Raw genomic sequence first — 25,082 nt, forward strand, 5'->3', positions numbered from 1 at the left:
TTGGAAAGTACGTGTCCTCCTGGTTAAGGTCATCCCTGGGGTCAACACAGTTGACATGCACAAAAAACTGAACTCAGAGCTTCATACAGTAGAATTACCAGCTTTCTGACAACGATACTTTATATAGGCAGCTGCTTCATGAGAAAATAATCATAGCATCCATCTATCAGGTGCCCTTAAGTGGGTTTTTAGTAATTCTATTTTGGAAACAGGAGGCAAATCTTCCCTATATTCATAGAAATCTCTTATTAGAGCTAGACTGAAACCTTTAGCATTCAAGATATAGTAAATAAATCTAGTAAGAAACATTTACTGGGAAAAAACAGAGTCTGGTAATGGTTACAAAGGAAACATTAAGGCTTAGGGATGGAATAAATTCAACTGGAAGCTTCTATAACGTATTCATTTTAAAAATGAGACCGACAGTATCACTCACATCACATTACAAATGTATCCTAAAAACCAGTGTCCAACTATTACCTTAACTTGCTTTTCTTTCTTTTTCCGTACATCTTCCCACTCATTCACAATCCTCCCCCACAGAATCCACGAGTCTTCCTCAAGATGGCTGAGATTGCTAGAAGCTGATGAACTAGATACAAGAGAAGATCCACTGTTTCTTCTTGACCCATTTACTGATCGCAGGGATTTGCTATCTGTTTCCAAGAGTCTGCAAAGAAAGGACACAAAAATCAAATTCAGGTTCTTCTCCTCACATGACCACGCTACTGTTTGTTCAGAAGTCGATTGTTAGAACCTCTTTACAAAGAAAACACCCAAACAACTTTTTCCAACATTCATTTGTACTAAATTTGAAAGAAGAACTGTTCGTTACTGTTTCTTTTTCAGATCAAGTAGTTCTGAACAGCTCACATCACAGCATTTTAAGAAATGGATAAATACAACACTAAGAGATGTGAGATCTAGCCTCATGAGCTAGATCTTAATAAAGACACAAAACTAGACAAAGTACAGAAGCACTGCAAGTCCAAGGTCTTTTACACATTCATCAACTGGAGATTAACAGCTGTACAAGATGCACAGGTTTTGTTTTGAGGCCTCAGTACCAGCAAGAAAGCTTTGATTTCACTAGCAACAAAAATCCCACAGCTGTTGTGCATCAGACTAACAAAAAGGACATAAAGAAGTTAAATATCCTTAATGGCAGTGTCAAATATTTAAGTACTGTGAGAGAGAGAGGAATTTTAAATACAAAATATTAGCCTCTGAAAAGTCTAACTGATTATACTTTTGTTTTAGTTGTGAGTGTAAACACAGCCAGAATAATTAAAACCCAGAACAATTTTAAAACAACTGACGTTACTGAAAACTGTTCACAAAACAACTTTCCTTTATAAATGTATGGGAATAATTTCAGACATTAGAACGAGGACTAGGCAACAGAAGTGGTCAGTATGGCTAATGAATTAAAGTGTGGAGCTCACACATGAGAACTTATGAGGTTATCAGGCAGCAAGGTATAAAAACATGTCAAGTGCTGGACAAGTTGCTGAAGAGACTTTCATGTTAGCTGGTAGCTATGGCCATGAATTTTGCAAGGAGCTGGGGATCCTGCATAAAAAGGTGTGCTTTGCTTATCGTCACCTAATAGCGAGCCCCATTAACAAGGGGAAAGTTTTTAAAGCACATGTAAGCTAAGAGTAAGAATTCAGACTAAATTAGAGTTTCATTTGTGCTTTAACTTCCAAGAATTCCAACATCTGTAAATCAGAGTGATCTGGTTGAATAACTGCACAAAGTTTACTCCGCTCCTCTCCCAACTCCCCCCTTCTCTGTTGCTTGTAGAAGCTTCCCCCTTTTTCCCAGTTTTCACCTACCAGTGTTTGTGAAAGTAAGGGAAAAAAGTAATTTAAATTCATAAAGACCACAAGTACAATCTCTGGAGTCGTGTTTTGTTTGAAAAGGGGTTAAATACCAATGCCTTTGAAAAGAAAAAAAGAAAATCCAGCTTTTTCAAGATCAATTTTAATTTAGTCCACATTAATGGAATGCAGAAAACATTGTTTTGAGGAAAAAATAAACAAGTCTGCTTTTATGTTTAGAAAGCTGGGCTATACAGATTCACAACAAAAATTTACAGTTTGGAACTCTTCCCCTCCACCTGAGACAGTGCCTAAAGATCAAATTCAAAGCAATCACAGAGGAAAAACAAGCACAGAATAAACATTATGAATATAAAAACAAGGTTCTAACTAAAAACTTTCAGTTTTCACAGCTTTCTATAGAGGTTAAGTTTTTGTAATTTGACCTTACCTGGATAAACTCATAATCGGGAAGTTCTTTTTACAGTTAAGTAGCAAGTTCTGTGGTGTTTAGTCACTGTTTTCTTTCACCTAAAACTTTATAAATCATTTACTAATGCCAAACAACTCCACCAGGACTCTGGACTCAGCTTCCTTGTTGTTCTGAGTGGACTTGCAGCATAATTGGATTACAGATTGCTACAAGACACAGCTTGATACAATTTGAGTTCTTCCCATTTCTATCCAACTAATTTCTGTTCTCGCTATTGACATAAAAGCCAACAATGAGAAGGAAACCTTTAAAAATATCCATCATCAGCAACACTTCCAGCAAACAAAAACAATAGTTCCCCACATTCAGAGTACAATTTCTTGTGCACAAAGTGCCACTGTGCTAAAACGCAGACTCAAACAGTTCTGGAACTACAGTGCACCTTGCACCAAATCTCTGTATTAGAGTGTAGTATCTCACAAGAAAAGGTCCACTTTATAGGATAGCTTCTAATTGTATTCACACACAAGACTAATGTGGGATTCAACAGCAGCCCTGGCTACAATTAAATAAAAGTAGTTAAGATTTGATAGCTTATTCTCTCAATGATGAAAGCTGACTAGAAAAAGAATGCCCAGCAAGCCCAAGCTCACATTCTTACAAGAAGCAAGCTAGTGCAACTAAAGGACATAGCAGGGTAACTCTGGATGTAAAGAAAAGACACTCCAACAAAGTCCAACAAACAGGAATGGATTTTTTACAAAGCAGTTAGGCACTTTGTCATGAACAGAGCAGAATGCCTCATATTACATGTAAATTAGCTGTCTTAAAAGAACTCAACTTCTTTTTGCTTTTGATATATTTTATTTTGCACAGTAAAAATTACATATAGTTCATCTTTGAAGGAGAGAATCTGATAAACCACAAGAAGAGAATGAAGTGGTTCTACAAGCCACAGAATCTTAAGGGTTTGAAAGGACCTTGAAATATCATCTAGTCCAACTCCCCTGCCAGAGCATGACCTCCTAGAGTAGGTCTCACAGGAACTCATCCAGGTGGGCCTTAAATATCCCAGAGAAGGAGACTCCACAACCCATCTGGGCAGCCCAGTCCAATGCTCCCTCACTCTCACAGTGAAGAAGTTTTTCCTTATGTTTCTTTGGAATCTCGTATGTTCCAGCTTGTACCTGTTGACCCTTGTCCTATCATTGGACATCATTCAGAAGAGCCTGGCTTCATCCTCCTGGCACTCACTCTTTACATATTTGTAAACATTAATGAGATCGCCCCTCAGTCTCCTCTTCTCCCTCAGTCTTGCATCACAAGGGAGACACTTCACTCCCTTAATCATCTTTGTGGCCCTGTGCTAAACTCTCTCCAGCAGTTCCCTGTCCTTCTGGAACTGAGGAGCCCAGAACTGGACACATTATTCCAGATGCAGTCTCAGGAGGGCAGAGTATGGGGAGAGGAGAATCTCCCTTGACCTACTGCCCACACCCCTTCTAATAGACCCCAGGATGCCATTGGCCTTCTAGGCCATAAGGGCACATTCCTGGATCACGGCCATCCTGCTGTCCACCAGGATCCCCATGTCCCCTTCCCCTATACTACTCTCTAAAAGTTCATTCCCCAACCTGTACTGGTACATGGGGTTATTCTTTCCCAGATGCAAGACTGTACACTTGCCCTAGTTAAATTTCATTAGATTTCGCCCTGCTCAACTCTCCAGCCTGTCCAGGTCTCATTGAATGGCAGCACAGCCTTCTGGTGTGTCAGCCACTCCCCCCAGTTCAATATCATCAGCAAACTTGCTGACAGTGCCCTCTGTTCCCTCATCAAGGTCATTAATGAATATATTGAACAGTGCTGGTCCCAGCACTGACCCCTGAGGGACTCCACTAGACACAGGCCTCCAACTAGACCCTGCCCTACTGATCACAACTCTCTGACTTCTGCCCTTCAACCAGTGAACAGTCCACCTCACTACCTGATCATCCAGCCCACACTTTCTCAGTTTTGCTGTGAGGATGCTGTGGGAGATGGTGTCAAATGCTTTACTGAAATCAAGATAAACCACATCCACTGCACTACCACCATCTATCCACCTGGTTACATCTTCATAAAAGGCTATCAGGTTGGTAAAACATGACTTCCCCTTCCATCTTGACTGCTCCCAATGACTCTCTTGTTCTTTATATGCCTGGAAGTTGTTCCATCACCTTCCCAAGGATGCAGGTGAAGTCTGTTGTTAGCTGGGTCTTCCTTCTTGCCCTTTTTGAAGACTGCAGTGACATTTGCTTTCCTCCAGTCCTCAGGCACCTCTCTTGTTCTCTATGACCTACTAAAGATGATGGAGAGTGGCCTAGCAATGACTTCTGCCAACTGGCTCAGCACCTGCAGGTGCATCCCACCAGGGCCCATGGATTTAGGTACACCTAGATTGCTCTACTGATCCTTAACCAAGTCCTCACCAACCAAACAAAACTCCTCCTTTGACCTGACTTCCTCTGGACTCTGGGGCTCCTGAGGACAGTCTCCAGCACTACAGAGGCAAAGGCGGCATTCAGTACCTCTGTCTTCTCTGTATCCTCTGTCACCACAGCACCCACCTCATTCAACAGTGGGCCTACACTGCCTCTAGTGTTAGTTTTGTCTGCAATGTATTTGAAGAAGCCCTTTGTTGTCCTTGACCTCCCTTGCAAGGTACAACTCCAATAAGGCTTTAGTTTTCCTAGTTGTGTCCCTACATACTCCAACGACAATCTTATATTCATCCCAAGTGGCCATCCATTCCTTCCATGACCTATAGACTCTCTTCTTCCACTTGAGTTTGCCCAATGGCAAACCCATGCAGATCTCCTGGCTACCTTTCTCTATTTCTTACCCGCTGGGATGCTCTGATCCTGAGCTTGGAAAAAGTGATCTTTGAATAGAGACCAACTATGTTGGCCCCCTTTACCTTCTAGTACCCTGTATCATGGGATGTACCCTAACAATTTCTTGAAAAGACCAAAGTTGGCCCTGCTGAAGTCTAGGGTTGTGATCCTGCTTGGTATTCTGTTCCTACCACACAAGATCCTGAACTCCACCATCTTGTGGTCGCTGCAGCCAAGGCTGCCCTCAGACTTCTCCACTTCAACCAGACCCTGCTTGTTTGTGAGTATAAGATCCAGCAGCGCTCCTCTCCCAGTTGGCACATGCACCTTTTGCATCAATTTCATCTTCCTTTCTCAGTTAAGAGCTAGACAAACAGAATAAATTCCCTGTAATTTGTATTGCTGTTAGGCTACAGAGTATGAACATGACAGAAGATGTCAGGTGACAGAGGTATTAGCTCCTCATCCTGTCAGTTATTCTTTCCCTCTATTAAATCAGCAGAGAGAAAAAAAAAAAAGCAAAACCACCCCACATAGAGCACCTCAACTGCCTCAGTGTGAAGTCCAGCCTGTGAGCAGAAGGTAGTTTGAGCTAAACTGCCAAACTCTGCACTTCACTGCACCACAAGGGATAGTAATCTTCAGTACAAATCAGTCCTGCAGCTGTTTTGTAAGTCTAAAATCTATCTGGAGCTCAAGTTCTCCTTTACAATCAAGCTCTCATGAACTACTGAAATATATTTGTCAAATATAACTTAACTTTGCATGAGACCAATAACTTAGAAGTCCTGCCTCAACAAGGTACAAATAAGTACAGGTTCTGGAAAGTCAGCATTAAGAAATCACAGAATCCAGTTTTATTTGTGAGACTGACACTTTGCAATCACTATGCACAACAAGAGCAATTGATCCAAACTAAAAGTTGTACTTGTTAACTGTAGATGGTGCAGATAAATATACATTCATGGAAAGGCTGTCAAGGAAACAGTTGCTTACTACACAAAAAAAAAGCCGGAATGAACAAAAAGGACCTATTAAGAATTTACTTTTCATTGAATTAAGACATTATGCATCTGCCACCATTAGTGTAACAGCAGGAAGATGGCTGAAACCTGTTCTACCTCTGAACATAGTGGATTATAGAGTGGAAGGCAAGAACTAGGTAAAAACGCGAAAAACAAAAAATGGAATTCAGAAATCTTTATTATTTCAAACCACTAACAGAAGTCATCGTTTTGATCTAAGAAGGTGAAAGTTATAGGAAAGTCTCATCCCTGAGATATTCTACTTTGGATACTGGAAATCACGTCTCCACTGTAATTTATTAAAATTAGCAGCAGTTATAATCACTCTTGTAAAAGTGGGAGAAAAACACCTTTTAGAATTCCTCAAAATCAGAACTTACAAAAATATAGCACATGAACACAAGTTCTTGGGGCCTTGACATTGAAATTTTGTGCCACAATGTTTCACCCAACCTCTGTTTAAGAGGCTTTATGCTGAAGTTGCAATAAATCAGTTTTAGTCTCATTACTATACTTCGAAGACCAAAAAATTTTCCATTCACCTGTTCTGTTCCTCAAGTTTAGCAAGTAATTCTAAGTCGTCCGGACTCAGCTGTGTTGGTGAGGATGGTGATAAGGCAGGTGTAGACAGCGTGGTAGAGGAGGATGTAGTGTGTAAGGAGGCAGATGGACTTGCCACCTGACTGGCCATTTGACTGACTGTGTGCGATACAGTGTTCTTCACCCATGAGAGGGTAGAGCTCAGTTTTCCTGAAACCTTGTCTGTCGCCACCTGTGATGACAAAGAAAAGATGCAACAGATGTCTTTAGAACCTTTTTTTTAGTAAACTTGCCACAATGAACAAAGGAAAAAATACACAATATGCATGAAGTGACACTGAGATTACTTATTTCTCCAGGACACTCAAAGCTGTCAAAAGCAATACAAGCATCAACAGCAATATATTATAAAATTAACACACAAGTATGCTGCCTAGTTCACAAAGAAAGACTTGTAAGAATTCCTGATGTATACTCACAGAGCTCATTTCTGTAGTACAGAAATGCCACAGCATCCAGGATCAGCTCAGACTTCCCATTACAAAAGTAAATAGAAATAAAATATTATTTTAAAACACCTTGAAAAACTAATAATGGTACAGAAACTGAAGAAAAATGGGTACAGAAACAGTTAAATACTTCACTGATGGATACTGGAGTAGTACATCATTGAAAACACTCAAGACCACCCACTGCTCACCTTCATTAATCCCTACAGTGTCAGGACAGAGGAGCAGGGACACCATATTTCTGATCTATACCAAAGCAAAAGATTCTCTAGCACATGCAGAAAATAATCACAAAGAATTTACAATCATGAACGTACAAGAGCTCCTCTATTTCTTACATGAAGGCCTCATTCTGCCAACTCTTCTCCATCCTCTCTTTCTCTTCAGGTCACTCCCACATCAAGTGTCCTTGACTCCTGATCTCAAGGCTTTCTTAAATCAATGTTTCTTTTAAAAAACAGTTATTATTTAACCAGTCATATTTCTGCAGGCCTGCAGCAGTGTCTCCCTTATGGCTACAGCAAAGATGCTCTGTGCTTGAGGTAAAGTTTCCTACCCTTTGCTACTCTTCATTACCGTGGGAAAGAGATGATAGTAGTGATAGTGCTGCCTATAGCAGCAACAAGGACAGACAGATACACCACTGTGCCTGTCTGAAAATCTTACCTAGGTCACAGCAGTAAGTCTAACTATGCAGAGATAAGACTTTCGCCTATACCATCATCCCCTCCCCAAGGCATGACACCTATGCCACTTCCACGCTCTTCTGGTGTATCTCATGCTGAAACACTTGTACGTGTTCAGGTGCACTACTGAGGCTCTCCAGTGCCACACAGTGAACTGCAGGTAGCAGTGGTGCAGGCTCTGCTCCAAGTGTCTGTACTCACCAGATCTCTGCAAGCTCTCCCTTGCTTCCACTAGGCAGCTCAGGGTGCCAGCCCTCACTTAAGAGTATTTTTGGCTCAGCTCACCTCAACCAGTTCAGCTACGCAAAGAGAGTTGGTTTCCTTTTTATTCCCAGCACTTTTCAGACGCTTGAAATCCAAGTATGTCTGAAGAGTATAGAATGTAGTTTACATTGCCTGGAAAGCACATCAAATCATCAAAACCACCATCAGGATGATCAAGTCATTAATAATTATCATTAACGTGGGATCATAACCAAAGTTAACCCATTTTGAAAACATGCTTTTTTCCCCAGAGAGGTCTCACTCAAGAACCTGACAACTAATGAAGACTTTGAACACAGATGCTGCTCCTGGCCCACACCCAGAGACAAGAAGACTTCCCACTGAAGATGGTCAGGTCTAAAGACAAGCAGGCAGGGGTATGCCTTCCTACACACCTTTGCAGGTGTAGTGGGTCTGGGACGGTAGTGATTTTCCACAGCAGCTCCTGCAGTGCTGTGCTTACTGTTGATATCAATATTATGACTACCGCTTGCACAACATCGGGGCTGTCCCTCCAGCATTCCTTCCCCCACCTTCACCAATAGCTGTGAGTGGGCATGATCTTGGGAGGGACTATGGCCAGGACAGCTGACCCAGGCTGACCAAGGAGATATTCCATACCATATGACGTCAGCTCAGGAATATAAACTGGGGGAAAGGAGCAGGAAGGGGAGGCGAGATTCATTTCTGGCCTTCCCAAAGCAACCGCTACGCGTACTGAAGCCCTGCTTCTCGGGAGGTGGCCGGACATCGCTGCTGATGGGAAGTAGAGAGTAACAGCTTATCTGCTTCTGCTTTGCTTCCCGCGCGCGCGGCTTTGCTGCTTATTTATTAAACTGCTTTTATCTCAACCCACGAGATTCCCATCTTATTTTCTCCCCTTCCCTGGCTTGCTGAGGAGGTGGGGGGTAAAGCGGTGTGGTGGGCACCTGGCATCCAGCCAGGCTCAAACTACCACAGCCCTTTTGGCGCCCAACGTGGGGCGAGATAATAGCAGATTTACATTAACTGCATTGCAATTACAGTAAACCAATGAGAGCAAAGTTCCTGTGCTGGTCACGGAGCCTTGCTGTTATGCAGCTTATCTTACACTTTCTAATGTTTGGGAACATGATGCTCCTAACATTGACTCTCGGCTGTGCTTTAACCTTAATAGCTTTGCTAAGCTGGCTATATAATTTTGTGAAGAGGATGAAAGGGCCTGGGAACATGATGGCCCAAATAATAATAGCAAGTCTCATTCTGTTACTGATGAATTTAGTGTGCTGTGGGAGCTATCTTGTGGAGGCCATGGGGCAAAGCACTTCTTTCTCCTCAGCTCGGACTGATCTAGACAATTCTGTTACACAGACTTCCCAGGTCCTTAGTCACCCTTATACGAGAGTTTTAATATTACTAATTAACATGGTTGGTATATTATATATCTTGTGGAATCTGGAGTCATCTGGGTATCAGAGAGTACAAATTTGCGATGGAAACATGTTAAAATGCCCCCTGAAGCGGCCAGTCCCTGGGTGGCAGGGTATGTGGATGAATTTAGGCAAATTCCTAGGACGGTTATCACCTCCTGTAATCTGGGATTTTACATCTGAACAGATAAAAAACCCTGCTTTACTGACACGCTACCTGATAGAAGGGTGTCTTACCTACCCTAATGAGGCCCATCAGGTTCAGGCACTGTACTGGGGCCTAGCCTCTGCCTACCGAGCTGCATTCCAGTCCTCTCAGAGAACTGTAATTGAAATGGAAACTCAAACTATACCTGAGACCAACATAGTTGAGTCAGTCGCAGTCCAGCCCTCTCAGAGAACTATGGCCGAGGTGGAAATTCAAACTATACCTGAGACTACCATGGTTGAGTCAGGGAATACAAGAATGAAGTTTGTCTGTTGAAGAGTGGGGGTACTGGTTAATGAGAGTATATAAGAATGTATATGGATTGTTAAGATGGTTTGTCTGAGCATGACATAAATGGTATGGAATAAGGGGTGGAGACTGTAGTGGGTCTGGGACGGTAGTGATTTTCCACAGCAGCTCCTGCAGTGCTGTGCTTACTGTTGATATCAATATTATGACTACCGCTTGCACAACATCGGGGCTGTCCCTCCAGCATTCCTTCCCCCACCTTCACCAATAGCTGTGAGTGGGCATGATCTTGGGAGGGACTATGGCCAGGACAGCTGACCCAGGCTGACCAAGGAGATATTCCATACCATATGACGTCAGCTCAGGAATATAAACTGGGGGAAAGGAGCAGGAAGGGGAGGCGAGATTCATTTCTGGCCTTCCCAAAGCAACCGCTACGCGTACTGAAGCCCTGCTTCTCGGGAGGTGGCCGGACATCGCTGCTGATGGGAAGTAGAGAGTAACAGCTTATCTGCTTCTGCTTTGCTTCCCGCGCGCGCGGCTTTGCTGCTTATTTATTAAACTGCTTTTATCTCAACCCACGAGATTCCCATCTTATTTTCTCCCCTTCCCTGGCTTGCTGAGGAGGTGGGGGGTAAAGCGGTGTGGTGGGCACCTGGCATCCAGCCAGGCTCAAACTACCACAGCAGGACACAGGGCACTGAGCAGGCACCATCCAAGTCCAAACCAGGTACACTCATTCAGACTCCAAGCCATGCTAACAGCTACACTGCTCCCAGCTTGTCAACAGATCAAGAGCACAGGAAGCACATCTGCCTGCCTAACACCATGTGGATACCTCAAACAAATGTGTGAATTTTGAGTTTGAAAATACTGATCTCTAAAAAAGATGACAGGAACAAACTAATTACTAAAAACTTCCTACTCTGCTGTGGTTTCCAGGGAGCAAGACAGAACTACCATCACTTCTCATCCATCTGGTCAGTCACTAGGCAAGACAAAGACCTGTCTGCTACATACTTTAAGCTACTGCAAAGATAATAAATGTTTATACTGCTGTTACACACAGATACATATGACATGCAGTTTATATATGCCAATTAAAATATATTAAATTCAGTATCTCAACATTGTATTTAATATCTGTAATGAGTTGATTACGGTGCTTTATTACCGAGAGGAATTACAATACTATGTTTAGATTTTTGAGCTACTCAAAGGAATGGTGCAATGGAGCAGCATACGAAACATTTTAGGTAAGGGTTGCCCAAGGCAGAATGCAGCATCCCACATTACATACAGTTATATAAATCCCTCTCCCTGAGAATCCTAAAGTATTGTGCAGTACCTTACAATAAGTTATGTAGCACTCCATGGACCTAGTCTCCTGCTTGTTTTGAAAAAGTTAACAGCACTCTAATATCTTTAGAATAAATTAAGTTGACTCAGTCAATGACAAATGTGGATGAGGTAGCTGGTAAATCAGTCTGTAAGCATGCTTCCTGACAAGCTAAAATCCTAATTCAAGGTTCAAATAAGGTTTCATTATAAGCTTGGTCAGTATCTTTTACACTACAAATTCACATTTCACAGTGACTTCTGCTGAAGTCTGGGGAGGAAGTCTCAATTTATCCTCATATTGCTCATTTTTCTTGTAACATCCCCTAACAATAGCCAGGTATGTCACAGTTAGCGTTCACCAGCTTCCATTTCACTTGACATTCATCAGCTTTCCAAGGCTTTCTGATATAGACTAAAACAACCTAACATTTTATACTGTGTATACCTTATGCTATCAGAAAGCTTTCTTTCTTTCATTTAATAAAGACACATTCTTTACAAACTGTCCTCAGACTCTTAATATTTTGGGGTTTTGATGGTCCTAAAACACCTGAATGGAGAAATCTGAAGCTGCAACTTCACATAAACAACATAAATACATTAGGTGTTTTAAGGAGGTACTTCATTAGAAAAGTTGTAGTGATCCACTAAAGGTCAAAACCATTGCCCAAAGTCATATAAATAACATTTCAACTTCTGACCAAATTTTACTGAACTCTTTTTCCAAGACCAGTTCAAGGCTTTTAATTACCTCTGGGGTCCAGTGTGGTTTACAATCCATCAAGCATTGTCCCAGTATGCAAGCTGAGAAGATAAACCACAGTGTTTTTGCAGTTGCTACCATCTCTCCCTCTAAAGATGGTCCTTTATCAAACAAGTTTCAAAGATCTGACACAGCAATATAACAACCTTTGTGAAAGGCTACAAACGTCAATGCTCAATTCTTTTAACACAATCCCTGCCAATATCTGTGGTCTTGCAGTAATACTTAATTTCACCTACAAATTTACTTACCATATCCATGACTTGTCTCCACAAGTAACTAGACACAAGTATACTTTCGTGGCTATAGAAGGGTCTTCCCCCACACTACTGAAGGCTGTAATAGTGCTCCTGCAGCCTTTTCTGAGCACAGTATATAACAATTAACTTTCCTCAATCACTGACTAAAGACAAGGGAGCCAACTCTTTAGGAAAATTACATATCTACTAATCATCAAATGAAATCAGTTGTTACTTTTAACTTTTACACTTTCATATGAAAATATGGGCCTATCTGCTTCTTAGAAAAAGACCTCCTAGTGGAAAAATGCAAGGAAGGTAAATGAAACACAGATGACTTTCAGTGCCAGTCTCACACCAAGAAGATTACGTAAAAATCACAAGCCCATTCTATCATGGTCTGTGTCTTACTATAGAATTTTAACTTGACTTTGTGATTAGTCTTTCTAAAGACACAATGACAATTCTTTGTCCAAAAGGCTGAGAAATACTAAACCTTCAGTCAAACCCATAAAGTTCCAAAGTTCCACCACTTTTTTGTTGATTTTTTTTCCCCAGGGTTTAAACTGTGGAAGTAAAAACAATACATATCAGACAAAATGACACATTTTGGTAACAAAACCCATCAGACACAAGCAAAAATTTTTCTGACAACAGGAAACAAAGACATTTGGCAGTGGCTTTTGCTGCTTCCCAAACTGGAAACTAATATGAAAAGGTTAAGTGTCCACAGTCACTCTATCACACCACCTACTTTTTTGTCCAGAATAAAGCCCAGCCCCAGTATCATACTTCAATGCCAAATACACAATACCTGCCTCACTGGGCCTCAGGAGAATTACTTTTGCAGACAACTGGTAAATAAAGTTGACAGTTATGCAGCCCAAAATAACAGAGACCATGGTATGATCCATGTCAGCATGACCAAAAGGAAACCCCATTCCTCGCTGCCTGAGCCTTATAGCAGGCTCATCCTTTCCCAGGCCGTCCCAGAAATACCATTTCACAGCTAACTGAAAAGTTTCCAGAGTTCACAGGAAGTTAAACAACATTAAGGGTAATTAAGGAAAAGCTAGGATTCACCACTGCTACCTTGTGAGAATATAATTTGTATACATGCATACAAAAAAACCCCACAAGTGCATAAAAAGTGAGCAATGCAAGACAAGAGCCCCCGCATTGCTACTACCCATCTATTCCAATCCCTGTTCGCTGGAGAAGGAAAAGACTTACCACAACTAGATGCTTAAGCAGACAAGACTACAACACCAGCAAGACAGCATGCCCCATTTAAAGGGATCAAAAACTTACCAGCTGATGATGTTGATTATTACAAAGATGGATGACACAAGGCTTTAATTCATCTAGATACTTCAGTGATACCTTCAAGGCCTTCAGAGACTAGATCTAACAACTCACAATGACATACTATTTGGGTTTTTTTTATTTAGGGATTTTTTTAATTACAGTTATTTTAATGGGAAAAAATTAATTAAATGTATGTAATAAAGATAAGTATAGATTGTATGAGAAAATGAGTTTCATAAAGTCAGAATGCTTTCTTTATTGTTGTTCTCAGACAACCAGAAGATGTTTCTTCTAAACTATGCACTGACACCTAAAATGATTCCTAAAATATTAAATTCTATTATGGCTGGTCCTTAAGCATTAGAAATTTTTTTTCTACAAGAAAACAAACCAGGAAGAGTAAAAAAATGTAAACATAATATTAAGTATGCATACCTCTACTTAGTCATTTTCTCCCTTTCTAAACTGTGACTGCACCTTGAATTAGTACAGTAGAAAACTGTTTTCTTTGAATTTCCTTGACTTAGCAAGGTAGTCTGTTTTGTTTTCCAAAACTCACTCACAAAGGACTTCTAAGTTTTATTACTTCTCCATTTATTATCAATCCTACCCAGAGGACAAACTGACAGTAAGTGCATGTTACTTCCCCCACTCCTCTTGAAAAGACTCTCATCTCTTCCTTTCCATGAACGCCCTTTCAACCACTCCACTCACCAAACAACTCCTGCTCACTTCTTTAAAAGCAATCAAACACGTCCACAGAAGACAAAATTATAGAGAGCAACGTAAGAAAAAAACAAAACCCAAAACAACAACAAAATCCAAGCCACAAAGCTGTAGCTCAGGAAGTCCCTAAGCCTCAGCCTGTGGGAGGCTAGGAAGAGATATGGGGAGGAAGTAGGACTGTTCTGTTGAAGCTTTCTTTTCCAAATATCTGTTTCTCCCAGAGGTACTGTTGGGTGGACAGTCAGCGACAATCACTACAGCTGCTCTCATCCCAGTTTATCAAATTCAGGCAATGCTAATAATCAATTCAAAATATTGAGTGCTTTCCTCCTAATGATACACCTGTTTTTCACTGGCCATCTGTTTCCCCTCCTAATCCTTACTTGAAAAAGGATTAATACCTAAATATTTCAAAATATGCCTTAAATCTTTCTAGGTGTCAATATAGAGCTGTACAATCACAATCAAAGCAGAAACTGCACACTGAAAGAAGAGAAGAAAAATTAACAGGTGCACTTATACAAAACACTTCTTAGTGTGATCTACTAGAAAACCAAAAATATCCAGTTACCTTGTCATTTAGGAACATGAAATCAAGGAAATTTTAAAAATAGGAATAAAGTTATTAATCTTCTGACAAATAGTTTTGGGGATAAAGAAAACACATTTAATATTGTCCATTCTTCTCTGTGCTAATCTAATTCCCTTCTACGTATTTTTGAGTGAAAGAAACAAAACGAAACAAAATCAAATTGTCCCAGGCTGTAATGAAACACTATGTTTAGATGCATTTTGTTAATGCTAGCTCATGCTAGAAATTCAAAATTATATGCCAACTTCAGAACGCTGAAAATTAGCAGGAATTATACAGAAAAACAACACAAGGAACTGAAGCTGGAATACATAAGTAGCCTGAACATTAATATCGACTTTTCCCCTCATTATGTAATCCCATCCATCCTGGCAGCAGGAGATGCCAGTAAATGAAATCTCCGAAGCAGCACTTGAAGATTATCTTTCTTTCAGGACAGAAAGACCCTTGGGTTCTCGGTTCAACGTCACTTCCATAAAACCCTCTGCAGACAGTCCCGCTGAAGCCTCCCTGGGCTGAGGGCGACCGCCCCTCCCCACCACCACTTACGGCTGTCGCCACAGGGCATTTCCATCACCGAGTTGCCAACTACCCAGTCGCGTCCCCGCCGCAGACAAGGTGCCGCCGCAGCCTGACGGTCGAAGGAGCTGAGACGTGCCGACCCCGCAGCTCTGGAGCCGGCGGCAAGGCCGCGCACCGCGGCCTCCAATCACCCGCACTCCGCGGGCTGCCGGAGGGGCGCGGGGCTTGCCCTGCCTGCCGGCTGCGAGACACTACCCGCTCCACCGCCCACCGCGACACGAGGGCCCCGGACCGCGGGCGCCGGACGGCTGGCGACGCCCTACCACCGCCCGGCCCTACCCCGCCGCGGCCTGACAAGAGAGGACGGGACGTCGCGGCTGGGGTCGCCGCGCCCCGCCTAGGCCCGGCCGCACACCCCAGGCCGTCCCCTGAGGGGCAGGGGCGCGGGCCCGGCCGCGCCTCACCTTGGCAGCGTTGCCTGGGGCGAGGTGGCGCGAGCGCTGGCGTCCCCCGCAGCCCAGCGGCGGCCTTCGCGAGCTCCCCGCTCCCCTCTCCCCCCCGGCGGCTCGCGGCGCTCCGCCGGCCCCGGCAGCCGGGCCACGTCCCTGCCCGCGCAGGCGCAGTCGGCGCGCAGCCGCCGCCGCGAGGGGCAGCCCCGCGCCCCCCCCAGCAGGACGACCCGGTGGCTGGTGCGGAGCGAGGCCGCCGGTGGCGGCTGTGCCGCGCCGGGCTCCCGCTGGAAACGGGCCCAGTGCCGTTGCTGGGTTTGCCGGCGGGGAAGCACTGCGGTGCTCGTGGCGGGGGACAGCCCCGGCTCCCCTCGTTCACGAGGGGGGTCCTGGGGTCCATGCCGTGAAACCGGGTGTCAAGCTGCCCTTACACCCGTGCGAGTCGCTTAGGTGCTCCCTTCTTGCAGGTTCCCCCGTGACATTATCACTGCTGTAGCAGCAAGAGACCCCACAGCCACAAGCCAAGACGCCCCTCACTGCAACGTTTCTGCTAACCTTCACGTCCTCCCCAGACCCCATCCTCCCAGCCCTTGCCTCACAGCAATGGCAGAGCCAAGGGGCTGCCGCGTCTCTGCGGCATGAAGCAAGGATGCACGGTGTCTGCTCCCTTCAGGCTGTTTCGGTGCAGCCTCTGCCTGGGGCTTCCGTAACACTGTCTGTTGTATGTTGCGTATGACGATGTTTTTTGGCTCACCCGCTGGTCTCAGCCAGGACAGGCCCTTACGAATATTTGTTAGACACATTTCAGCCAGATGACGATAAGGTTCCGCAGGCAGTTGAGAGACTGTGCCCGGGACAGCTCCCTACCTAACAATGACCATTATCCTCCTACAATGAAGGATAACCGACTTCTAGACAAAACCATACAGGTATTTTCTATTGTAAGGGTTCTGATAAAAATTCAGTTTAAAACAATCATTTCAAGACTACTAGAACATGTGCCATGGTCTCCATACTGCTTTACAGCCAGGTACACAATACACTCTTTAAAACCAAGGAAACAGGAACAGATTATATAGATAGGTCTTCAGTAAAACCGTTCAGCAAATGGCAGCAGAGAAACTGCAATTGCTATAAATGACCACACAGGTCAGTACAGCAAGTATTTTATTAAAGCACAGAAAATATTAGCTTTTGCCTCAACAAGTTCAGAGCCCCTATAAATAGCAGCCACCCTTTTGACAAACATTTTCTCAGAAGGGGAGATTTGCCCTGCATTTCACAGCAATCGGGGAGGGGTTAATAAGCTCAGCTGGAGCCTCCTTGTTTCGCAGGGTGACAAGCAGGAAAGCAGATGGAGGTGTCATGGGATCACAGGCTGATGTTTGTGATGGGGAGCTATTTAAGGAACAAAACCTCTTCTTACACAGAAGAATAAGAAATGGGTTTTTTTTTGTCTTGTTTAACAAGACTAGTGAAGTCTTGCTTAGCTGCTGAGGCAGTTAACGAAGGCAGACTCGGAAGCAATGGCACGTGACACGCAGACATTAGGTGACAGCAATATCATTTGTACCAGTAGAATGATGTATCTGTGATCTGCTGGGCGCCAGGACCTGCTGTCTGCAGACCCGCACACGGAAGGAGGCCCATCCGCTGTGCCCCCACTCCGCGGGCGGCGGGTCCGCACCGGCCGGCGAGGCCGCCGCAAGCGCGGTGCCGGCGCTCCCCCGAGCCGTGAGGGGGCAGCACAGGCGGGCGGCGGGGCCAGGCTGGCCGGCGGCGTCCCGCCTCGCGGGCCAGGCGAGGAGCTGCGGCTGCGCAGTGGGCGCGGCCTTTTCGCCCCTGCTGCGGAGTGCAGTCGTTGTGCGGAGCGGGCCCCGGCCTAGGCCTAGACCGGACAGTACCTGGCACGATGGTTAGTACCGGCCCCCGCGGCACCCCGGCGGTGTGCGGAAGCTCTGTCCGTCGCTCTGTGGCCGTCGCGGGGCTCTGGCTTCCCGGATGGAACACGATTAGCTCGGGGCCGGCTGCGGCGGCTCCAGCGTGGCAATGGCAGCCATGAGTGCTGGGGCTGTACCGCGGGCCGGCACGGCGGGGCCCGGCCTGGTCACGCTGCCGTCCGCGCTGCCGCCCTGGGCCGTTGCCTCCTGGCCGGTGTGCAGTAGCAGCCTGCATCGGGCCCTGGCCGCAAGCGCATGGCGGCCGGGCGTCGTGGGAGGGAGCGAGAGATGGACGGCCAGACCGGCGTGTGTGCGGGCAGCGGCGCCCGGTCTGACAGAGCACCCCGCGCCCTGCGGCGGCTGATGCTGGGCTGCGGAGGTGGGGAGTGCGGGTGTTTTGACAGACCCCCCTCTTCCTGTCGCGGGGCTGAAACGTCGTTGGCAGGTGTTGGGGAGGGTTAGTCCCGTCGCAGTGTCAGCAGAGCTTCATGTCTTTGACGAATAGCGAGGGGCGGCAGGAGAAGCTGCCTCGGTGGCAGAACTTGCCGCAGGAACGTCTACCATTTCTGCTGAAAGTTAAAAAATACAGTTTCTGGGTTTCATCTGAAGTTTTAGGGAGAAGCATGCATCGTTCCTGTGTGAAGGACAGAAATTCCGGGGTTTAATGTGTCGACTGTTTTTCCATTTTACTTTTGTGATGCTTTTAAATTTAAGTGTAGAGCTAAACCTGTTATTTTATTCCTGACTTCCTTTAGTTAGAGGGGTCTCGGCTTACATAGCTATACGTTAATAACGTCTAGTTCTATTTTTTATTCAAGGGGTTTGTGAAAGTTGTCAAGAATAAGGCGTACTTCAAGAGATACCAAGTGAAATTCAGGAGAAGGAGAGGTATTGTTAAATTCCCTGTATCATGTAATGAAATATCATTTACGAACATTCTTACTTTTTCACATTCCCCACACTACAACTTCTTTTTCAGAGGGAAAAACTGATTACTATGCCCGTAAACGTTTGGTAATTCAAGATAAGAACAAGTACAACACCCCTAAGTATAGGATGATTGTGCGTGTTACCAACAGGGACATCATTTGCCAGGTAAGGTCTGTGGCAATGGCTACCTACTTGTTGCCTTTTAAGAGTGATATAAACGGAAAGAGGGATGCTGGAAGCAGTTGTGTTTTTTCAGGCTCGATCTGAGAAGTTCCTATCTTGGAAAAAAGTTTCTTAGAGGAAAATAACTTAACTTTGACACAGCTTCTATCATGAACTATTGAAAATACAAAATGAGTTTTACTTGTGTCAACATTCTTCAACAAGGTTATTCTTAATAGAAGATTGTCCTGTTTTAACGATGCTAAGCAGATTTTAGAGGGAAGCTTTATGATTTTCTCCTGTTGTATTTAATGTGTTTTGCAAAGAGGGCCTTTTCGGCTGACCCAACTCAACAAAGTTGATTACATGATCTGTCAGCCTTCCTGGACTGTTACACTGTATCTAAAGGTGTCCTCTCTCTTCTAAGCAGTTTTGTTCTGAGGTGTTAGGTGGATCAGCTGAAGCAGCGAGGCCTTACAATGGCTTTCCAGTGAGATGACAGGAGACTGGTAAATAAGAATAGTAGGCATTTTTTTTCAAGTGTGCAGTTGTATGTTGCATCTTACGTAGTTCCTCACTGGGGCTCGCTTTCTTGTTTCATTTTCAAAATGTTTTGACTAATTTTTTGAGTTAAAAACTTGTTTGTTCTATTATAAATACATGCTGTTAAGCTCAAATAAGAAGCTAAGAAAGTTTTAACTGCCGTTTTTCTTAAAGAAATCTGTTGAGAACAGTAGAGAGTGCTGGTTATACAGTCAGTTCAGACAAATCTATATGACTTTGATTAGGTTTTTTAATATTTGAAACTCAAAACAAAGATCAGTAGTGCCTTTCCAGTACGTAGCAATCCTGCAGAAAAGGGATAACTTTTGGATGTAGAAATGAGGTGTGTCAGTCAAAAGGAGAAAGTTCTATATGTGGAAGGAACAGCAGAAACATATCTGATAGTATGCTGTCTCAGGAGGCCCCTGAGATGATGAAAGTCTCAGACCCATTACTGAAATAATTCCGTAAGATTAGTAAGAATGTTATCCCAGACTGTACAGGATGCTGCTTGTGTTTTTCTGAGGTGAGTTATGTAATGTGTTGTATGAGAGCTATATACAGGAACTGGGACAGAATCCATCCCTGTCCATAGTGATTCTTTGAAAGGCCGCTTTTGTAGGCAGTTCATCTTGCTATATGTGCAGAGGTAAATAAAAATTGCTGCTGACTACGCTTTCTGTGGCCAAATACAGATTTGAATTTGTGTATCTGACAGACAGGAGTGAATTATCCCTTTTATTTTAAAGATAAAACATAACCCCTTGAGCTTGCATGCAAAGGTTGGCAGTTTGCTGGATGTTTCTATACAGAACTATTGTTGGTTTAAGTAGATGTCAAAAACCCAGTAAATCAAGCACAGAATTATTGTGAGAACACTAATATTTGTTTGTTGTCAGATTGCTTATGCCAGAATTGAGGGCGACATGATTGTCTGTGCTGCTTATGCCCATGAGCTGCCAAAATACGGTGTGAAGGTTGGCCTGACCAATTATGCAGCAGCATACTGCACAGGTCTGCTGTTGGCACGCAGGGTAGGTATCAGATTGTCTGAAAGTTACTGTTTTGTTTTTCTGGTTTTCTTCCTTAAGAGGTATGTTAATAGAAATAGGTGTCTCTGACCTTCTCTACATAATAACTTTTGTTCTTTATCATATAGATTTGATGGGCTTTTGTGGCTGTGAAAAGTAGGACAGCACACAGCTTCAACAGCACTTAAGTTTGGTGGGGGGAGGGAGTTGAGATAAAAAATGAAAGGAAAAAGTACCTTTGAGAGGTTGAAACCATGTATACAGATCCATCCATTTACCATACCAGGTCATGAGTAAGTCTTAAGTTCATGGGTGTACCTGTAGGAATAAAAAGTTGAAACGTTGCAGACATGCCTACAATGGTGGTTGTTAAAAGCTCTGTTTGTTAATATAGGTTGCATAATTTTTGTAAAAATATTTGTTAAAAACTCAAATTTTCTACTGGAAATTTGTGTTTTAAGGTGATGATGATTCTTCATTTTGCCAGTAAATGGGATTTCGGAAGTGCCTTTTTCTTTCTCTTCCTCACAGCTTCTGAATAAATTTGGCCTTGATAAGATCTATGAAGGCCAAGTTGAAGTGACTGGTGATGAATACAACGTGGAGAGTGTGGATGGAAAGCCTGGTGCTTTCACATGCTACCTGGATGCAGGTCTGGCCAGAACTACTACTGGAAACAAAGTCTTTGGTGCTCTGAAGGGTGCAGTAGATGGTGGTCTGTCTATCCCACATAGGTAATGTAGTCTATTTGGAAGAATTCCTGTAGAATTAACCTGAGATGCTTCTGTATGTGACAGTGTATTTACAGTGCCATTTGACATTGCAATAATTTTGATAACGACCTGGTAGTGATTATGTAGCCTAGGTTCTGGGGTGGGTTTTTTTGATTGGTTGTTTTTTAATCCTCAAGTGCAATTCTGATAGTGGTGCTGGGAACCAACTATCAAGAAATGCTATTAAACTTTCAGAAACTAAAGAGCTATCTTATTGCTTCTAGTTAAAACCAAGTGATGAATGCACTACCTTTAGTATTACGTTGTTTCAAGTCTTCAGCAAATTGTGTGGATGTATTAATTTCACTGAAAAGCTGTACATACCAGGTGCAAAACCACTGATGTTTGCTACAGTTGTCCATACAATAGGTCTGAGCAGTGCATCTGCACTTAAAATTTTCTACATGTAAGTTTTAACAATAGCTGTCATAGGCTATGAATGATTGAAACAAGATTTTTGGCAGTGTTCTCCACTGTGTTCTCTGCTCTGCTAACAGCAGTGGGGAAAATAATCTCAGATCTGCTGTGTATTTTCCTATACTATCCTTTTTATTCTTGAGTAACTGTCCTGTGTTTTCAACTTGGCTGCTATGTGATGATGCTCCTAAAGACTGAGCACATTGTAGTTGGTCCATGGTGTGTATGTGATGTGCTGCAGTGTTTTCAAGACGGGACTGATGGCAGCTGAGACAAACTCAACATTTCTATTTCTTAATTTTCTTTTTCTCCTAGTTTTTAATTAGAGGGTCCTATCCCTGTGTTGTTGGTCATTTCTGTGTGCTCTGAATTAGAGCATTTGACAGTCTGTATTAATGTGACTGTAACTGCCGTTTCACAGTACCAAACGTTTCCCTGGTTATGACTCAGAAAGCAAAGAATTCAATGCAGAGGTTCACCGCAAGCATATCATGGGCCAGAATGTTGCAGATTATATGCGTTACCTGATGGAGGAGGATGAAGACGCTTACAAAAAACAGTTCTCCCAGTACATAAAGAACAATATAACACCTGATGGGGTAAGATTTATCTGGCTGGCTCTTGTGTATTAATGGAGATACTGAGAAGTCTTGCATAGGATCATAGAATTGATTGGTTGGAAGGAACCTTCACAGATCATCTAGTCCAACCCCCCTGCAGAAGCAGGTCCCCCTAGATCAGGTCGCACAGGAATGCATCCAAGCAAGTCTTGTAGACCTCCAGAGAAGGACACTCCACACCCTCTCTGGGCAGCCTGTGCCAGGGCTCCATCACCCTCACAGTAAAATAGTTTTTTCTTATGTTTAAATGGAACTTTTTGTGTTCCAGCTTCATCCCATCACCCCTTGTCTTGCTGCAAAGAGTAATGCAAATAAGCTTGATACATAAAATGATGGAGTTCATGTTGTATGTAATCCATACAGAGACAAGATGTCTTTATTAAGGGTTCTGTAGTATCTTATAGACCTTTTGAAAGCAAGGTTTTCTTTCTTTGCTATGAAGCTTGAAATTCTGTCAATAAGTGTGAGTTTACAGGACTGCTCTTTTCTGATACAGAAATGAAGTTTAAGTGTCCGTACATCCTGCCTCTTCATTCCTAATCCTGCACCACAGTCTGTCATTTCGGAAGCTGCAGTGGTTGCAACTGTGAGGATGTGCTTGGCAAATCTCGTTTATGATTTTTTGTGACCCTAGAGGTAGTTCTGGGCCCTGGGTGAATATAGTATAGCCCAAGCTTATTCTATTGTAGAAGCTAGCATCTCATGAAAGTACAGAATATAATACATCTTATTCTAGTACTACTTCTAGTACTACTTCTACAGTATTTTGTACAAAACTCTAGAAGATAAGCAAAATCTTGCACTAAAGTGCTGCTTTAATACTTTCAAATGTTAAATTCCTTTCAGATGACCAGTCTCCCTGCCTGAAACAGTCTTGCCTGGTTTTCCCAATCAGTGGTCCTGAAACTTGAAGCAAATATTCTCATGTCCCCTTCTTAGGCTATGATAAACTTAACTTCCTTACTCCTTCATTGCTATAGGTTTGGGTGGGTATTTTTGTAAATTTAACTAGTTGCTAATTTTTTGTTAACTGAGTTTCTAGTAAAACTAAGAAGTAGAACAGCTAGGCAGCTTGTCTTTGTAAAGTTTTGCTGATGTGTTGAACTGGGATCTAGTGGTCTTAATTAACCCCCAACAAAGGTATTATTAAAACTAGTGCCATTAGAGAGGTAGCACCAGAGTTGTTTTTTTTGTCAGAGCATCATTAGTGCACCTTTGGGGATGATTCAGGGACATGTCATGGTTCATGCAAGACTCGTTAATCTGTAGCTGCTTCTACAGCTTCTACTTTTTCCCTCTTACTAAGCTGCTTTGTAATGTGTACTACACTAGGGTCTGAAAAGTGGTAAGATGACCTGTCTGACAGAGTTTGTGTGGAATAATTTTGTCTTAATAAGTAAACACAAAATAGTTCATTGTAGGTAGGATAACGTCTGTACTGCCTTACGATAAAAGTGTAGGGAAGCTATAGCACTGAAACTAGGCTTCAGAAGAAACGGTATTTCAACTTGAAGATGCTAGCCTGTATTTGCAAGACTTGCAAGTAGTCTGTAGCTACTCTATGGCTTTGATTTCCTAACTGTAAAACAAGGATAAAATTACTTTCTCCATTTAAGTTAGGGGTTTGGATATTGAAGCTGTTACCATAATGACAGTAGGGATTTGTGTGCTGTGGCAGTGAACTTCTATATGAAGACAGAAATTGCGAGTTGTAGTGTGATGAAACTTGTTTCTTGTGCACATGCTGGTAAGGGTATCTTGGATCTTTTTGTATGATCCTACAGATGGACCACTATGCAGAATTTAACCCTTTTTTTTTTTTTTCTCTTAAGATGGAAGAAATGTATAAAAAAGCCCATGCTGCCATACGGGATAACCCAGTCCATGAAAAGAAACCCAAGAGAGAAGTCAAGAAAAAGAGGTAAAACTCTCATCTGTTTTAACATGTCAGTTCTCTGATGAAGGGATTTTAGTTGTGTTAAACGAAGTAATGTAATTCACATTGTAGTTGTGTCAAAACTCACATGCTTTTCAGATCAGGTTAAGATATCAGCATTTCTGTAGAACTTCATCGAGTGAACTTTACCAGTGGGGATATATATACTTCAGAGCTCTCACCTGTATTCCGTTTTACAAGAGGAAGATGTTTGTGGCCTGAATAGCTGCAACACTTCAGATCTTGGTGTTTGTAGTGGGAAAGCTGCTTCTCTTCATGTGAAGACAGGCTGAGGAAAAAAACTATTTTTTAGAGGTCTGGTATAAAAAAAAAAAATGAAGGCAAGGCTACTGTATTGGGCTTGATATAGTCTTAGACTCTAGCCACAAGACACTACTGAGCTTACCTCCTCAGGAAGTGAACTTCTGCAGTCTAGCCTTTTTTGTGGTGCCTTAAGTCATTACAAGGAAATAAATCCTGTTACAGAAGTGGGAGTTATGTTCTAGCATCATACTCTTAATGCCAGTTCCTGTGCACCACAGCTTTCTTGACTCCACTCTGCTTACTACCTTGGATATGACATACGCTTTGCTTACATTGCAGATGGAACTGTCCCAAGATGTCTCTGGCCCAGAAGAAAGATCGTGTAGCTCAGAAGAAGGCTAGCTTTCTCAGGGCCCAGGAGCGCACGGCTGACAGTTAAAGACAACTTCCACAATTTTCTATGAAGCTTTGGAAAAAGTGGCAATAAATTTATTGAGTAAGCAA

At 43.1% G+C, this 25,082-nt stretch overlaps 2 protein-coding genes and 1 non-coding gene across 8 annotated transcripts in view; 2 read left to right on the forward strand and 1 right to left on the reverse strand.

Annotated features, from left to right (window-relative positions):
• EVI5 (ecotropic viral integration site 5) overlaps nucleotides 1-16,086 on the reverse strand; it is a 76,394-nt gene extending 60,308 nt beyond the window's left edge. For 2 of the 6 annotated variants that reach the window (XM_062004162.1, XM_062004158.1), the window contains exons 1-3: nucleotides 7,177-8,659; nucleotides 6,700-6,929; nucleotides 481-670 (exon numbers count right to left, since the gene is read on the reverse strand). In XM_062004162.1, the coding sequence (XP_061860146.1) occupies nucleotides 481-670; nucleotides 6,700-6,929; nucleotides 7,177-7,212 (456 nt within the window). In that variant the 5' untranslated portion in view covers nucleotides 7,213-8,659. The other 4 variants (XM_062004160.1, XM_062004159.1, XM_062004163.1 and 1 more) reach the window with 4 other exon arrangements.
• A 1,688-nt stretch (nucleotides 16,087-17,774) lies between these two features.
• RPL5 (ribosomal protein L5) lies at nucleotides 17,775-25,082 on the forward strand. Its single transcript, XM_062003837.1, has 8 exons — nucleotides 17,775-17,877; nucleotides 18,721-18,790; nucleotides 18,882-18,997; nucleotides 20,437-20,571; nucleotides 21,100-21,302; nucleotides 22,180-22,357; nucleotides 24,211-24,299; nucleotides 24,918-25,082. The coding sequence occupies exons 1-8, from the start codon at nucleotides 17,875-17,877 to the stop codon at nucleotides 25,015-25,017; spliced, it is 894 nt and encodes a 297-aa protein (XP_061859821.1). The 5' UTR covers nucleotides 17,775-17,874; the 3' UTR covers nucleotides 25,018-25,082.
• On the forward strand, nucleotides 21,929-22,026 carry LOC133626313 (small nucleolar RNA SNORD21). Its single transcript, XR_009819401.1, has one exon. It is a non-coding gene; the product is annotated as a small nucleolar RNA SNORD21 (small nucleolar RNA).

This window comes from Colius striatus, chromosome 10, assembly GCF_028858725.1.
Source record: "Colius striatus isolate bColStr4 chromosome 10, bColStr4.1.hap1, whole genome shotgun sequence".
NCBI classification, from domain to species: domain Eukaryota; kingdom Metazoa; phylum Chordata; class Aves; order Coliiformes; family Coliidae; genus Colius; species Colius striatus.

What these genes read in the sequence shown, in the direction of transcription:
- RPL5 (XM_062003837.1), top strand. An exon ending in ACAGGGACATCATTTGCCAG is followed by an intron (nt 18,998 to 20,436) that starts GTAAGGTCTGTG and finishes GTTTGTTGTCAG; the next exon opens with ATTGCTTATGCCAGAATTGA. An exon ending in ACAATATAACACCTGATGGG is followed by an intron (nt 22,358 to 24,210) that starts GTAAGATTTATC and finishes TTTTCTCTTAAG; the next exon opens with ATGGAAGAAATGTATAAAAA.